The sequence below is a fragment of the Gopherus evgoodei genome, chromosome 1 (assembly GCF_007399415.2).
Source record: "Gopherus evgoodei ecotype Sinaloan lineage chromosome 1, rGopEvg1_v1.p, whole genome shotgun sequence".
Taxonomy (NCBI): domain Eukaryota; kingdom Metazoa; phylum Chordata; order Testudines; family Testudinidae; genus Gopherus; species Gopherus evgoodei.
Window position 1 is genome coordinate 235,308,834 of NC_044322.1, and position 17,208 is coordinate 235,326,041.

The window sequence follows — 17,208 nt, forward strand, 5'->3', positions numbered from 1 at the left end:
GCAATAGATATTTTATTTAAAAACTGGTAAAACTATTCTTTCTGAATTTGCACACTTGAAAATAGGCAAGCTACCTTTTTTTAAGTGGGAGCTGGAGGAGTGCTTAAGAAGATCCCTATTTCTCCCTAGCTTACTATCCCAAGCCACCACAGTCATAAGCCCTGCAGTCAGTCATGAGTCCTTTTCGCATCTGACAAGACCACTGCAAATATCAATCAGCACTTCAACATGGTGTCTCAAGACAACCATGAGCTGTTCCCTCCACTAGGGACTGAGTATAGTGCAATACCTCCAGGACTCACTAAACTGATGGCATGTGCTGAGAAGAAATGGAGATCATCCCCTGAACTCTGATCCCTTTTGGTGTCAACACAGCAGACTTAAGTATGGCCTAAGAAGTTATGGTGGCTGCAGCAGTCCCATGAGGACCACTGTGCTAGCCAAGAATGAGGTAGGTCATGTAGTCTGCCTCACCCCCTCTCACTCCTGACACATTCCCTCCTATCTCCTAAGTGGAAGAGTTGGGGAGTGGGTAGCACAGAATTTCTGTGAGGGTGAACCCTCAGCTTCCCCTTTTGGGCAGCTCTTGATACTTTCCACTGAGGCACCACTGCCAGGGCTGAGATTCTGGCTCTCTGATCTCAAATGAAGGCATGAAGGGGTTTTTTTTGGTTTGGTTTTGTGTTTTTAAATCTCATCTTTGAGAGATGTGACAATTTTGTTTTATGATTCTGCAGTTTTTCCAGAATCTTTTCCTGTGACTGAATCTGGTCTCAAGTCTCGCAGTGTAGACAGTGAGAAACCCCAGAAGGCTCTGTGCCTCCTAAGGACAACACCTGTGTATCCGAGGTTCTGAAAACAAGTGAGAAAACTGACATGGAGAAATAAGGATCTTCCATAGTGATTAAAACTGCTATAGAGATCTAAGAAAAACTCCAACAACTATGTACAGGTCTTCTACTGAGACCAGACATACTGGCACATTTGAAGAAAAATCACATCTGGTAGGAAGTGAGCGAGGAACCCTGAAGTTTCTTATATAGATTAGCGTAGTGAAAGCCCTGATCTCACGAATTGTTACTGAATGGGTATCTTGCACATGAATGGCACTGAAGACAAAATTCCACCACGGAGTTGTAGGTACTTCCCAGTGAAATCAACAGGAGCTGTACTCAAAGATCAAAATTTGGTCCATACTCTGTAATATTATTTTTAAAGGTTGAAAGTGAATGTTATGCTCATGAAAGGTGAAGGACTGATAACCCACAGGTACCACACAGCAACAGCAGCACAAGCTTCCTCATAGTGCCCCACCAAAGTGCAAAGACTGGCTTGAAGGGAACACCCTCTTTAGGGGGAAGGAGGATGCTCATTTTTGATGACTTGGCCTCTCTGACAGGAAAGCCAGCCTGTGATGATTTTCACAATGTAGAATATTTTATAATAGAAACCATACAGAGATCATCAATTCATTTCACATAATTCACCAAACAGCCATCAGATACTAACACAATTTGATCATTACTGACTTAGTTTCAAATCCAACCAATGGCCTAAAGATGCAAGGCAGGAATTTTTAAAAGGTTCCAAATGATTGGAGTGCACAAAGTCCCCTGGCTTTCAATGAGACTTTGATCCTAACCACAGGTGCTTTTGAAAAAACCACCCCCTCAGCAAGCTCTGAATCCCATGCCACTCTCTTGCTGACTTCCTTAGTTTATTTAATGTTAAAATCTCAAATGGAATTTAAAACATTTTTCCAATAGGTCAATAATCATCAATTTAGATTGAAAAAGTGCCTTGTAAAACTCAGGGTGAAATCCTAGCCCCATCGAAGTCAATATAGTTTTCCATTGACTTAAATGGGGTGAGGATTTTACCATTGGAAAGTGGGTAAGACCTCTGTCCTTTTTCATCTAATTCCCACGCCCCCAGTCTTATAATTTGAACAAAGAAAAAGAGGATTGGAGTCTCATTTATACTATGCCCACTTTGTACTGCTCTGGCAGAGTAATATAAATTACATTTACACCCACCTCCATGTACCTTTTCATAGCTAGAGCAGTGCACAGTGGGCACAGTGCACATGAACATTCAGGCTCAGATATTCTCCTAGACTAAGATTAATAGATTCATAGATTCATAGACTCTAGGACTGGAAGGGACCTCGAGAGGTCATCGTGTCCAGTCCCCTGCCCCTCATGGCAGGACCAAATATTGTCTAGACCATCCCTAATAGACATTTATCTAACTTACTCTTAAATATCTCCAGAGATGGAGATTCCACAACTTCCCTAGGCAATCTATTCCAGTGTTTAACTACCCTGACAGTTAGAAACTTTTTCCTAATGTCCAACCTAAATCTCCCTTGCTGCAGTTTAAGCCCATTGCTTCTTGTTCTATGATTGGAGGCTAAGGTGAACAAGTTTTCTCCCTCTTCCTGATGACACCCTTTTAGATACCTGAAAACTGCTATCATGTCCCCTCTCAGTCTTCTCTTTTCCAAACTAAACAAACCCAATTCCTTCAGCCTTCCTTCATAGGTCATGTTCTCAAGACCTTTAATCATTCTTGTTGCTCTTCTCTGGACTCTCTCCAATTTCTCCACATCTTTCTTGAAATGCGGTGCCCAGAACTGGACACAATACTCCAGCTGAGGCCTGACCAGCGCAGAGTAGAGCGGAAGAATGACTTCACATGTCTTGTTTACAACACACCTGTTAATGCATCCCAGAATCACCTTTGCTTTTTTTGCAACAGTATCACACTGTTGACTCATATTAAGCTTGTGGTCTACTATGACCCCTAGATCTCTTTCTGCCATACTCCTTGCTAGACAGTCTCTTCCCATTCTGTATGTGTGAAACTGATTGTTCCTTCCTAAGTGGAACACTTTGCATTTATCTTTATTGAACTTCATCCTGTTTACCTCAGACCATTTCTGCAATTTGTCCAGATCATTTTGAATTTTGACCCTGTCCTCCAAAGCAGTTGCAATCCCTCCCAGTTTGGTATCATCCGCAAACTTAATAAGTGTACTTTCTATGCCAACATCTAAATCGTTGATGAAGATATTGAATAGAACCGGTCCCAAAACAGACCCCTGCGGAACCCCACTTGTTATACCTTTCCAGCAGGATTGGGAGCCATTAACAACTACTCTCTGAGTACGGTTATCCAGCCAGTTATGCACCCACCTTATAGTAGCCCCATCTAAATTGTATTTGCCTAGTTTATCGATAAGAATATCATGCGAGACCGTATCAAATGCCTTACTAAAGTCTAGGTATATCACATCCACCGCTTCTCCCTTATCCACAAGGCTCGTTATCCTATCAAAGAACGCTATCAGATTAGTTTGACACGATTTGTTCTTTACAAATCCATGCTGGCTATTCCCTGTCACCTTACCACCTTCCAAGAGTTTGCAGATGATTTCTTTAATTACCTGCTCCATTAGCTTCCCTGGCACAGAAGTTAAACTAACTGGTCTGTAGTTTCCTGGGTTGTTTTTATTTCCCTTTTTATAGATGGGCACTTTATTTGCCCCCTTCCAGTCTTCTGGAATATCCCCCGTCTCCCATGATTTCCCAAAGATAATAGCTAGAGGCTCAGATACCTCCTCTATTAACTCCTTGAGTATTCTAGGATGCATTTCATCAGGCCCTGGTGACTTGCAGGCATCTAACTTTTCTAAGTGATTTTTTACTTGCTCTTTTTTTATTTTATCTTCTAAACCTACCCTCTTCCCGTAAGCATTCACTATACTAGACATTCCTTCAGACTTCTCAATGAAGACTGAAACAAAGAAGTCATTAAGCATCTCTGCCATTTCCAAGTCTCCCGTTACTGTTTCCCCCTCCTCACTGAGCAGTGGGCCTACTCTGTCCTTGGTCTTCCTCTTGCTTCTAATGTATTGATAAAAAGTCTTCTTGTTTCCCTTTATTCCCATAGCTAGTTTGAGTTCATTTTGTGCCTTTGCCTTTCTAATCTTGCCTCTGCATTCCTGTGTTATTTGCCTATATTCATCCTTTGTAATCTGACCTAGTTTCCATTTTTTATATGACGCCTTTTTATTTTGTAGGTCACGCAAGATCTCGTGGTTAAGCCAAGGTGGTCTTTTGCCACATTTTCTATCTTTCCTAACCATCGGAATAGCTTGCTTTTGGGCCCTTAATAGTGTCCCTTTGAAAAACTGCCAACTCTCCTCAGTTGTTTTTCCCCTCAGTCTTGATTCCCATGGGACCTTACCTATCAGCTCTCTGAGCTTACCAAAATCTGCCTTCCTGAAATCCACACACAAAAGAACCTGTGTGTGTTTGAGCTCAAAATGATTCTTTTGCCCCACAAAGGTATAAACTCCTGATCCATGACTAGAGCTCCCAGACTCTACGGTAATACAAATAGCAATAAATAATTATGAAGGAATGAATGATAGAATTTGGGACTGTGCAAACATTTTACTGCACTGATAGTTATTCTGGCTTTAAGCAAGGATTTCCAGGTGTTTTTTTAATCTTATAGGCTATTAACTGGAACAAGGAACACTTACCTTCAGGCTTAGTAAATTCTTTGAATGTGGGTAGTGAAATGACTGTGTGGGAAATTGTGTGGACTGGATCCAACACACAGTTAACATCATTTGGTCGGCAAGATTTAATGCAGCGAATAGTATCTGTCCTTTCAAGTCCGACTCTAAGAGGGAAAACAAAAAGATAAATATTAACCATGAAAATGAATTACTTTGTTTTGCAAGATTGGGAACCAAAAGTTACAATGGATACAAGTATTCATTATTCCCCTCAAACTCTTAGTCAAGTGAAAATCATCAAAACCACAGTACTCTGGAATAATTTGACTGAGAGTTGCAGTCATGAAATCCTCAAGACTGGATCTCTAACCCTCAGGACCTACTAATTGCAATGTGAGAAATCCAGTATAAGAGATTCCCATGAAAGATAGCCATCCAAACACAAAAGGACCATCAGTTCAGGGCTAGATTCTCACTTGGTGTAAACCAGCTTCATTGACTTTAGTAGAACTACAGTGAATTACATGAGCTTAACATCTGGTACACAGTGCTCACTTTGGTATCAGACATTCATTCAAAGCTTAGACAAACTTCTCTGGTCTAGAAATCTGGCAGGAAATATCAGGGCAGGTTTTCTCACATGATTTATAGCACAAGAGCCAAAGGAGCCTTTCTTTCAGTCTTTTCTGTACCTCCCCTTTCCATCCAAATTGAGAAAACAGAGAGGAATGGAAATTGGGTGAGGGAGGGGGGAAAGGTTAATCAAATTATTCCAAACCCCAAAGGTTTCATTTTGAGTTTGGGGAAATGCTAAGGGTCAGTTCATATTATATCACCACCAGCTGCTCATTCCTACATGCAGTCTAATACAAATTAAACTACTTCTTGCTTTTGTCCAACTAGATTGAATTTAAAGTCACTTGTAGTACATGAACGTCACACAATACCCCGTCTGTGTTCCCTGAAGATAAAAGGGTTGTGCTGAGACTGGCAGTGTGACTTTCCCTAAGCCCTACAAGTGATCTCAACTTTGACCTGCCCATTTCTTCGCATTTCCAAGCAAAAAAGAAAAGTTTGTAGTCTCAGGATTTCTAGTTGGAGGGAGGGAGATTAAAAGATGTAAAGAGAAAACTTCACACAGAAGAGAAAAAAAAATAGAATCTTTACTTTGTCAGATACCATCAAAAACAAAAGATTCCTGTTCTTTTCAAATTCTTCCCATGCTTACTCATTAAACCAAACAATGTTGCACATGTTGATTGCATGTAAAGCAAAACACTCATAAAAGAAAATAATATGCAATATCAAGAAAACTATATGCTCTGCAGATATAAATTGATACAGCCCAGCTGAAGTCAATGGAGCTACATTGATTTACACTATTATTCTTAATTAAGATTCATGCTTTAGGATTACCACTATATGGGTTAAGAAGGAATTTCAATTTCCCACCTCCTACTCACGTTCCACATTTGGACTTGATGAAAGAGTGGTCTGACCCATATGACAAATCCTATATCATTACTCTTGAACTTGTCACAAAGTGTTTAGTTTCTGCGTTGAGAAGAAGGAACTTCCAGTTATTCAACACTGTTGATTTCAGAATAAGGGTCTGCTAAATTATACAATTTGGTCCCCAGACTAAATCAGCCGATTTTAATAACCATCATAAACAGAACAAGGAATAGGGCAAAAATTACCCACATTCTAGTAACTTTTTCCCTCTCTTTTAAGCATTATGTATGGGGACATTTAAGAATATGAAAAATGAAAAATATATTATATTCAGAAATTAGTGCACATGGATCCACAACTCACTCTCTCTCTCTCACACACACACACACACGTAACATGATATCCACGTGATCAGATAAGAAAAATAGTCAACTACCAGAAAAATGCTTACTTCTTTTTCCCTTTTCAGAATTACACTGATCATACAGGATTAAACCAGTGCCAAGTTTTAAATAAAATCGTGCTCATCAAGGCTAGTTATCACACATGGACAGAACAGGAGAAGAATAATTCCCAGATTTCCAAGGACACAAAACACTTGTATCTAGGCCTGGAAAAGGAGATATTGGATCTTAAATCATGACAATATGTGAAAAGGCTATTCAGGTAATTTTTAGAAGTTTCTATCACATAATGTATATAGATGGTCTTTTCCTTCAAAGACCTGCATGGTTGGAATCATGGTGACTAAGTCAGTCTGGCTATACTTTCAATAACATAAGGAGTAAATTTTTCACAATAAAGGTCATTAACAAATGGAACAATTTACCAAAGGTTGCACTGGATTCTCAATCACTGGCCATTTTTAAATCAAACTTGACTATTTTCCCCAAAAGATACATTCTGGTTCAAACACAAATTAGTTTGGGGAAGTTTTATGGACTGTGTTATGCAGAAAGTAATATTAGATAACCACTGTGGTTCCTTCTGGCCTGAGAATCTTTGAATGTCTCCATTTCTCTCTGCACTTGTTGCAAAAAAGCAAATACAATTTTGGGATGCACTAAGGGAGGCACAGCATGCAAGTCATAGGAGGAGATAGTACTGCTCTGCTCGGTGCTGCTTAGGCCTCAGCTGGACTACTGTGTCCAGTTTTGGTCATGAATGTACCGAAAGAATGTAGAGAATCTGGAAAGGATCCAGAGCAAGTGACAAAGGTGATCAAAGAGATGGAATTCAAGCCCTCTGAGCAAAGGCTGAAGGAACTGTGTAAGTTTAGTTTGGAAAAGAGGAGATTAAGGGAGAATATGGTAGTGATCTTCAAATACTTGAAAAGCTCCGATAAAAAAAAGGCGAAAAGTTGTTCTCTCTTGCCACAGAGGGTAGGACAAGAGGCAATGGATTCAAACTACAGCATAGTAGCTTTAGATTAAATCTCAGGAAAAACGTCCTAACTGTAAGAACAGTAGGACAATGGAACACACTGCCTAGGAAGGTCATGGAATTTCATGTTCTGGAGGTTTTCAAAAGATGGCTGGATGGTTTAGACAACAAATCCTGCATCTTGGCAGAGGATTAGACTAGATTACCTTTGCGATCCCTTCTAACCCCATCATTCTTTGGCTCTAAGTGGCTGCTTCCCCTTTTTCTCTGTCCCCATTGCTAAAATTCAGGTTCATACTTCGGTTCTCTCACACCTTGGCTACCCTAACATTCCCTTCTCTGACCTCCTTTCTTCTGATGACTCTGCTAACTTCTATAATGTATCCCAACTACAGCTGCCAATGCTACCATGCTCTTCTATTGATCCAACCCCACCATTTCTGTCCTCAGGTCTCTTTAGGAACAACCTCTTTCTTTTGGGGCCTAGTTCAGATTCCTTATCTTCACCTTCAAAGCTGCACATTGCTCTGACTACCTTCTGTTTATTTCTGTTTCATACTCCTCCTGCACTCAATCTTGGACTTTGCTAAATTCTTTGTGTGTTCCTCTTCTATTTGTGCCTCTTTCCACAATGGCCACTAAGTCTGGAACAGACTCCATCCCATGTGCCAAGATCTTTGCTCCTTCAAATCCTTTCCTTCCTTTTGGCTTGCCTTTATCACAAATTTCAGCTCCAGCGCTATCTGCTACTTCCTTAACGCTTGTTCAAACATGAAATAAAAATAAAGAATAATCCAGTTGCTCTGATTATTTTGTAAATAATGCTCATTTGAATATTTTCCTTTTTTCTTGGGTTGTCATTTTTCTTTACATTGTTTAATTTTCTTATCTGGAAAGAGCCTCGCACATCAATGGTGCTTAAAGGTTCTAAATAAACTTAAGTATGAAAGCTTTTGTCTAACGCCACAAGATGTGGGCTCTGTGTTCTTAAATTACTTGCTCAATGCGCACACACAATAAAATGATAGTATACTGTAGCATTTTACAGTACTTTGGGCCAGATTCTTACACTATCCTGATTTCACCCCCAAATGAATATATATTAATGCTGTAGAACCAAACTTATTTTTGTGTCTCTAGCCAAGTTGACTATGGCCTCAAGGGGAGCAGCCCAGGTAATGAACTTGTAACCACGTACATGTAGATGCCATATATGATCAGTAGGATTAGAAACTCCTTTAGCTTAAGTAATACAGGCTAGTGCTTTCAAGTATGTAACGTTTTGATTCTATCCCCACTGGTAGTCCCTGGTACCTTTATAAGTAGGTGGTGACAGGCTCATTACAAATTGGCACGCCTGATGGAACTTGACTGTCTGTGAGACACTTGGGATAAACTTTACTTAAGGAAACATGCAATACACTGGCTAAATGTTATGATCATGTCCTTATCTAGTTGTTGGCTCACCTTGGGGATATAAGTCTATAACTTACATGTAATAGTTACTTCTTTAGCTCAGTTGGTCAGGGCTTATGACATTGGTACTGGAGGTTCCAAGTTCTCTCCCTACTGCTGATCTGTGGTGTCTGTATTTACATGACAGTGGATTATTTTCTGTTCACCCAGATTATTCCTAGCAGGTGCAATCTAGATAGGACAGGGATAATCCGAGGCCATGACTGAGCATTCATGTTAAAATATGTGGATAATGCCCCTAGGTCTGTATGTTTAATGTTTTAGTCTTGTTAGCTCTGTAGAGTCACTACAATGACAGGAGAATGAACTAGGGTCCATACTGGTTCATACACCAGTAGAATTGCTAAATAAGTCCCAGTTGCATCCTCTTTATTATTGATGATCATACAGAATTGAAAAGGAACTAGATTTGACCTTCAGAATCCAGGGTTGCTTTTCAGTGTTGCTAGCAAGAAAAAGAACAATAACAAAAAAACGTTCTTTACACTTGTAATTTCATGAGCTTCGATCTGGAAGCCAGAGAGAGAAAATTGACATGAAACCCAACAAAACATCATTTAATTTTTTTTTCCTCTAGAGACACTTCACAATATAACCACTTGAGTAGAGAGGTGCTCACTATTTGCTATTAAAGAAATGTGTTTATGAGATTGTTGCTATTTTCCCACCATTAGTTTTGACTTGAATGGACATTCCATGTGTGAAAGGATGAAACAGCCCTAAAAACTTTCATTTAGGGGGGATTCACTTTTATATTATACTTAAAAACTAAGGGTCAGATTCTCAGCTGGTGTAAATCAGACTCATTGGCTTCAACAGAGCTATGCTGATTTATAACAGCTGGGAATGAAGTCCTAAATTTTCAAAAGCAACTCCATTTTTGAGTGCATAACTTAAGACACCTTAAAGAGTTTTGAGTTTCAAAACGTTAGCCACCTAGTCTCCAAAAATCAGATGCCTTAAAGATGTTCCAGTTTGGACAACCTTAACACAGATGCACCCCAAATCACTGGTGAGCTCTGAAACCAGATGTGTCAGTCTGTGCATCTTCAGAAAAGTTCTAGTTGCACTGCTGTACAAAAGCTATGTCCTCAGCCCTTTGTGGGTAGAAGTTGCACTGAAAGTCCCCTAGGAACCTCTATTTTGCCCCTTATATAATGATGTATGCCATATATAAGAAACACAGCCCACACTGAGATGTTAAGTGATGGAGAAAAGTGGAGAATTGTAACAATGATAAATACATTGCACGTGCAGCATGCAATAGACGAATTGACATTAAAACTTTATTAAAACTGAAGAAAAAAATAAAAAGCCACAGCCAGAGGGGAAAAATAGCCACCGATGTCTGCATGTTAGGGATCAAAGCTGTGCAGAAACAAAGACAAAAAGTTTGGCAATAAATGCGCTGACAGTTCCATGGCGGAAAAGTTGCATTTGAATGGTCAGAAGAAGGTCTCTGGGCTCTCTGATTTGCTGCTTCATGACCACAATACCACTGTAGTTGTTCACTTTTTTTGTGGTGAAAAAACCCTCCTCGTTCCCGCTGATGATGGACAGCAGAATTTTATCCCCAGGGACAGCATTGGAAGGGCCCATGCGGAAAATGTCGGTAGGTACTTGAATGTTGGTAGGAAAAGAGAGGTGATAGGAGGTTATTCTCAAAGGCAGGCTCTGGCACTCCTTATTTTCATTACAAGGCAAGCGCTCACAGCGACTGCAAGAAAAGTGAGAACACAAGACAAGAGGAGGATTAACATACAGTTAGCAGGGTGGTAGCAAAGGAAGGGGCAGTGGGGTGAGAAATGATATGCTGACTTGCGCACTGTATCCATTCTCCAATATGACTCAATCATAATGCAAACAGACATTCATTAAATAAGTATGTACTTGTTTGTAGTTTGTGTTTTTAGGAGAGAGTTATATCACTTCTAGAAGAGTTGCCCTTTCCTCACACCCACTGATATGCTAAACTAGAAAGGAGTCCGAGACACCTTATCATGGGTGAAATATTATCCAAATTTAGCCTTCAATTGTCTAGGGTCCTCTTTAACAGAGCTTAGCTTCTTTCAAAAACAGTAGATTTTTGTTTTGTGGTCTCATGCCTAGCAAACAAAAGCCTATGTTTTCCCAAGTGACTAGTGAATTCAGAGTGCCCAAGTTCTTCAGATATCTTATAGATCCCTGGTTTTATAAAAGCGCAGTGTATCCACTCTCTGAAAATCAGACTCCTTTAAGGTTTCCATATATTGAAGGACAATCCAAAAGTCTCAAAAGTTGAAGGCACCCAAGATCACGTCTATTAACTTGTGGCAGTGCAGAGGAAGACTCCTGACCTAACCATGACAATTTGACCAATTTACTTTGAAGAGGAACTTCTTCCAGATCCTAGCAGGGTGATCAGTACTACCCTGTGTAACCAAGAGAACCAGCTCAGCTCCATGTATAACATTTCTAAACAGGTACTAAAAACCAGACCCAATAGCGTCGTTTCTCCAGCCCATGCCCTGGACCAAACCTCACACTTACAAACCTGATTCAAAAGGAAATATGAATGGGAAAAATCTCAGTACGTTGCTAGTAGTCTCCCAGCCCCTTGCTGACTGCTTTTTTTCTTCCCCCTCCAACTCTCAGCCTCCATACCACACCACATCCACCTGACTGTGAATCTGCCAATCAGGGCCAATCCTGCCCACAACAAAATGCTGGCCAGCCAGGGTGGCAATGGATTGGTGGCCCTAGTCTCACCAGGGGCACTGCAAGTCATGCTCCCCACAAAGGCAGCAATCTCTTTCCTTTCATAAGTGAAGTGAAGCTTCTCCTGTGAAATATTACAGCCGGGCATGCACATTAACATTCATAGCTAATGGGGAACATTATCGTATGCTAACATATTAATCAGAATCTGCATATCTCATCTGGTGGGTTTGGAACTGTATTTATAGCATTAGAGATTCACCTAAAATGAAGGTTGATTTGAAATTCAGATGAAAAATAGACTCAAACCACCAAGTTCAGTTCTGGATCTGAACTTCCCCATGTCCAGGATCTTAGGATCCAGGATTTTGTTCCAGACCGCGATAAGAGTTAGGGGAAAGACATGATATTCTGTTCTGGATATTTAACTTTCGCAGAGTTTGAGGTTGTTCAGATACAGCAATAAAGTTCAGGCTCATCTTAAGCATAGCCATTCATCAAGTAAAATTATATGTGACATTTGCTAAACTCAATGAGAAAATGAAATCCAGGTTTTGGGTTTTTTTTGTTTTTAAGTGAGTTAACCCGGTGTGTTGCCATCAAAACATGCAAGTCATGTCCTGTATACGCTTCCAAAGCTGATAAGTATTAAATTATTTATTTGCAAAAAGCATTGTTTGCAAGGGCTGCTCTCCACTGAAGATTTGCTCAGGCACAAAACCATTACTTGCTTACTGCCATGTCCCACTGAATGCTTGGTAAGAGACATGAGCACCTACTCCATTTCTTCCACCCTGATGCAACAAATAAGCTCCTTACAGGCTCAGATTATGTAAATCATAAGTCTCCGAGCAAACCACACTGTTTTTTTGCATATCACCAATGTGAAGTGGCCTTGTGCATTTTATGGCCCTTTGAGTGTACGCAGATTGAATACTGTTGGCAGACTAATTATTTTTAAAAAGCAAGATCAAGAGAACTCTGGGTTCCTACCGGAACACCCAGTATAGTCATGTTCACAACAGGCCATTAACCTGTTGAACAAAGCATGTTTAATTAAATCTAAAAGCTGAATCCTCAAAGACTTAATAATGATAAATAATAATAATACCTAGCTCTTATGTACAGCTTTTCATCTTTGGAACTCTAAAGGTGGTCAGTATCATTATCCCCATTTTGCGGGATTCCTCAGTTTATAGGGAAACTAAGGCAAAGGGAGGAAAGTGACTTGGCCAAGATCACCCAACAGACTAGTGGTAGAACCTGCACATGCTTATTTTATTCATGTATGTAAAGAACAAGCTTAAGTTGAGGCCTAATTGTGCCTGACTGCTCTTATGATATTTAAGCTATATATTGGTTTTTGCATTTTTTCCATAGCGCACAATTAATTTCTCTTAAGAAAATTCATGGCATTTAATCTGGTGGTTTTGGTTTTGGTTGTTTGGAAATGTTGTTAGAAAGGTAAGATGCTAAGTTTGAAATCATGGAAAATTTTCCTTCATACAGATGGCTTTTTGGAAGCATTTACACATGCATGTGCACAGAAGGATACAGATGATCCACTCTTCTGCTAAAGTCAAATGAATTTTAAAATAAAAGTTCATGCAAAAAAAAAAAAAGCTTATTAAAAGGACATTCTGCTGATTCTGAAATGTTATTTGTGGAGACATGTCTGTGGCTAGGAAGTTAGAATTATTTAAAATTCAAGACCTTTTATCTTATAGTTTGGTGATCCACCCTCCACACTTCACTGTGGGTTTAGTGAATGTGTAATGACTGTTCCATCAACTAGCCGCAAAGAATAGTTAGCAAATATTATTGCATTCAAAGTACCAGAGTTCAATCTGGAGTCATCCCCCACAATAACAGTAAACAATGAGTATCTAAATCCCAATGTACTTTCTAGGCCCAATGTTAAATTCTTCCCTTCTGCGGGTAGAAGAAAATCATACAGTAGGGAATTTTGAACAACCTAGTCCTAGCAAACGAGCAGACCAAGACCAGGGGTGTATGTCCAACTGTGGTATTGCACTATGGATTAGCTGGCCATAGCGTTATTGAATCCTGCTACCACTAAGTGTCGCTGTGAGTAAAAACACTAAGGAACCTATTTAAAGGAAGGATTGGAGAAGGGGAGGGATCTGGATACCAGAGAAAAAAAATTAAAACTGGTGAAACAGAACAAAAATAAAACTGCCTAGAGTGGAGCAATTCTGAATAACTCTTTAGAATTCCTGCAAACCTCTGCAATTACGTTACAAGCATGGCCCTAAAAAAGTAAACATACAAATATTAAAATATTGCAAAAAACTATGCCTGGATCCATTCATAATATTATAGATCACTGTTTCAGATTTGTTTTTCTTTTAAAATGATATTATTTGACAACATTGATCACAAATGATTACTGAGACCTTTGTTTTTAAGTGCAAAATATTGGTTCTTTAAAGAAGAAACCCTCTGTCAAACAATAAAGAAATTTTATTTTTAAGGATATAATAAAGTATTCTATATCAAGGAAATTGTTATGTTGTTCTTAGTTTTTGAGTCTTGCTTTTGCTTGATACAAAGGCTACTTATACAATTATGATGAAAAGAGTTAAGTACATAAACTCCTCATGCACTGATGAAAGGGTACCTAGATCCTTTTGATGTAAGGCTTTGTACTCAAAGAGAACCCATATCAATATGCTGGATGAAGGACCTAGTGAATCATAGAATATCAGGGTTGGAAGAGACCTCAGGAGGTCATCTAGTCCAATCTGCTCCTCAAAGCAGGACCAATCCCCAACTAAATCCCCCTCAAGGATTGAGCTCACAACCCTGAGGTTAGCAGGCCAATGCGCAAACCACTGAGCTATCCCTCCCCCCTAGCAGTACAACCAGTGCTGAAATTTGGTTCTGTTTTTGTGTGTTTATAGGGTACATATCAATCTCTGCACTCAGTAGAGGCATGTTAGAGTCCTCTACACAAGCATGTTGCTTTATCCTCATGTCCTCACTATTTGAGTTGGAAGAGTCGCCTGACATTGGGCATGGTTTGACCAAGGGGGTAGACTCAGCGCAAAACAATACTAAATAGTATAACATCAAAAAAATTTTTGCTTGTTTGTTTGGGTGGAGAGTTTGAAAGGTTGTTTATGTCAACCTTAGTTGAAATAACTTGGGTTCTTCAGTATCTGCCACTCTCTGTTCATGAGAGAGCTTACTTAAGAACAAAAGAACATAAGAATGGCCATACTGGGTCAGACCAATGGTCCATCTAGCTCAGTATCCTAATTTCCAACAGTGGCAGATGCCAGGGACTGAATGGATGGAATGAAGGGAACAGGGCAATTTATTGAATGGTCTATCCACTGTCATCCCATCCTAGCTTCTGACAGCCAGAGATTTAGGGACACTTGGAGAATGGGGCTGTGTCTCTGACCATCTTGGTTAATAGCCATTGACTGTCCTGGTGTAACTCACACCAAGGAATGGGAAAGATGCTGGAGCACCCCTGGGAACATTGGTGGGTTCGAACTTCCCCAGGTCACTGGCTGAAGTGACCTCGCTCAGTTCGGTCTCGAAGAGGGGAGAGATGTGACGAACTGGGAATATTCTTAATGTTTTCTCTGAATACTGTGTTGGTGCCTCAGTGTCCCCATGGCAGTTCTTAAGTATCTGGCAGAGCAAAGGGCCAGTGCACCTAAATGCCTGACGCTCTGTCTCCTAGCAACTGATGGCCTGGGCCCCTCCTCTGCAAAGGTGCCAACTGAAGGTGTTGGAGACAAAGAGATCAGGTGACCTCCTGGCCCGGGAAAGGGTCTGAGCAGAGAGGAGGGGCTAGAGGGGTTTGTTAGTCTGGAGCTGGCTGGGGTCGAGGAGTGAAGTGCAGACATGGGGGGTCTGGCTCACTGCCCCCCAGAATGGACCCAGCTGAGGGGTCTGGTTCGCTGTATCTACAAGCTCTATTTTAGACCCTGTTCCTGTCATTGAATAAACCTCTGTTTTACTGGCTGGCTGAGAGTCACGTCTGACTGCAAAGTGGGGATGCAGGACCCTGTAGCTTCCCCAGGACCCCACTGGGGCGGGCTCGCTGTGGGAAGCGCACGGAGGGGCAGAGGATGCTGAATGTTCCAAGGAGTTCAGTCACAAATCTAATTAACACTTTTTTTTTTAATTGAGCATCATCAGCATGGAAGCATGCCCTCTGGAAGGGTGGCTGAAGCCTGAAGGGACATATGAATCTTTAGCATATCTGCCACATAAATAAATTGCAATGCCGGCTGCAAAGGTGACATGCAAATGCCTGTTCTCACATTCAGGTGATATTGTAAATAAGCAGCAGTCAGCAGTATTTCCCGTAAATGTAAACAAACTTGTTTGTCTTAATGATTGGCTGAACGAGAAGTAGGACCAAGTGGACTTGTAGGCTCTAAAGTTCTACATTGTTTTATTTTTGAGAGCCGTTATGTAACATAAAAAAAAATCTACATTGTAAGTTAGTTTCACAATAAAGAGATTGCACTTCAGTACTTGTATGAGCTGAACTGACAAATACTATTTCCTTTATCATTTTTACAGTACAAATATTTGTAATAAAAATAAATATAAAGTGAGCACTGTACACTTTGTATTCTGTGTTGTAATCAAAATCATTATATTCAAAAATGTAGGAAAACTTCCAAAAATATTTAATACATTTCAATTGGTATTCTATTGTTTAACAGTGCAATTAATCGCATTTAGCTTTTTAATCACAGTCAATTTTTTTGAGTTAATCGTGTGAGTTAACTGCAATTAATTGACAGCCCTAATTTTTAGTAAAAGTCATGGACAGGTCCCAGGCAGTAAAAAAAATTCACGGCCCATGACCTGTCCATGACTTTTACTATATACCCCTGAATAAAACATGGGAGGTGAGGCCTGAGGGAGGGCAGCCCAGGTGCTGTGGGGGAGGCGGCAGGCAGTGCCGTGTGGCCCGGGACCCCTGCTGGAGTAGGGAGGAAAGGAGAGGTTGGTGGGGCTGGCAGGCTTCCCATCTGACTCAATGCCTCCCTCTCCAGCAGCAGCAACAACAGAGTTTGGGAGGGGGCAGCGGCATGGGATGGGGTGAGGCCAGCTCTGGGTCACGTTTACCTAGAGGTCTCCCTGGAAGCGGCGACATCCCCCTTGCTCAACTGCTAGGCAGAGGCGTGACCCCTCTGCCCTGTCCCTTCCAGCCTGTCCCAGTTCTGTCTCTTCTCCACCCATGGCTCCTTGTTCCAGTTCCATGGTTCCTTTCCTGCCCAGTCTCAGTCTCCAGTCTTGAAGGCTTCTTATCTCAGTCCCAATCTCCTCGCCCAGCCAGTACTGGTGTTCCCTTATGAACTTGCTGTCTGAGTTTCACTCTACCCCTCTACATACCTAGTCCCAGTCTCATTGTTCAGCCAGCCTCGTTCCCCCCCACCTAGTGGCTCCCAGTCCTAGTCTCTCTCTCTGGGTTCCTTATCCTATCTTAGTCTCTTAGCATCACAGGGGCCTGGTCTACATTACGTGTTTAAACCAATTTTAGTAGCGTTAAACCAATTTAACCCTGCACCCGTCCACACAACGAGGCCCTTTCTATCGATATAAAGGGCTCTTTAAACCGGTTTCTGTACTCCTCCACGATGAGAGGAGTAGCGCTGAAATCGGTATTG

At 40.8% G+C, this 17,208-nt stretch overlaps 1 protein-coding gene across 2 annotated transcripts in view; it reads right to left on the reverse strand.

The window, feature by feature from the left end:
* The window catches only part of FBLN1 (fibulin 1), a 114,747-nt gene that overhangs the window by 33,936 nt on the left and 63,603 nt on the right, over nucleotides 1-17,208 (reverse strand). The window contains exon 15 of one of the 2 annotated variants that reach the window (XM_030539612.1): nucleotides 4,553-4,695. In XM_030539612.1, the coding sequence (XP_030395472.1) occupies nucleotides 4,553-4,695 (143 nt within the window). Of the gene's footprint in view, nucleotides 1-4,552; nucleotides 4,696-10,149; nucleotides 10,563-17,208 lie in introns of those variants that run through there. The other variant, XM_030539620.1, reaches the window with a different exon arrangement.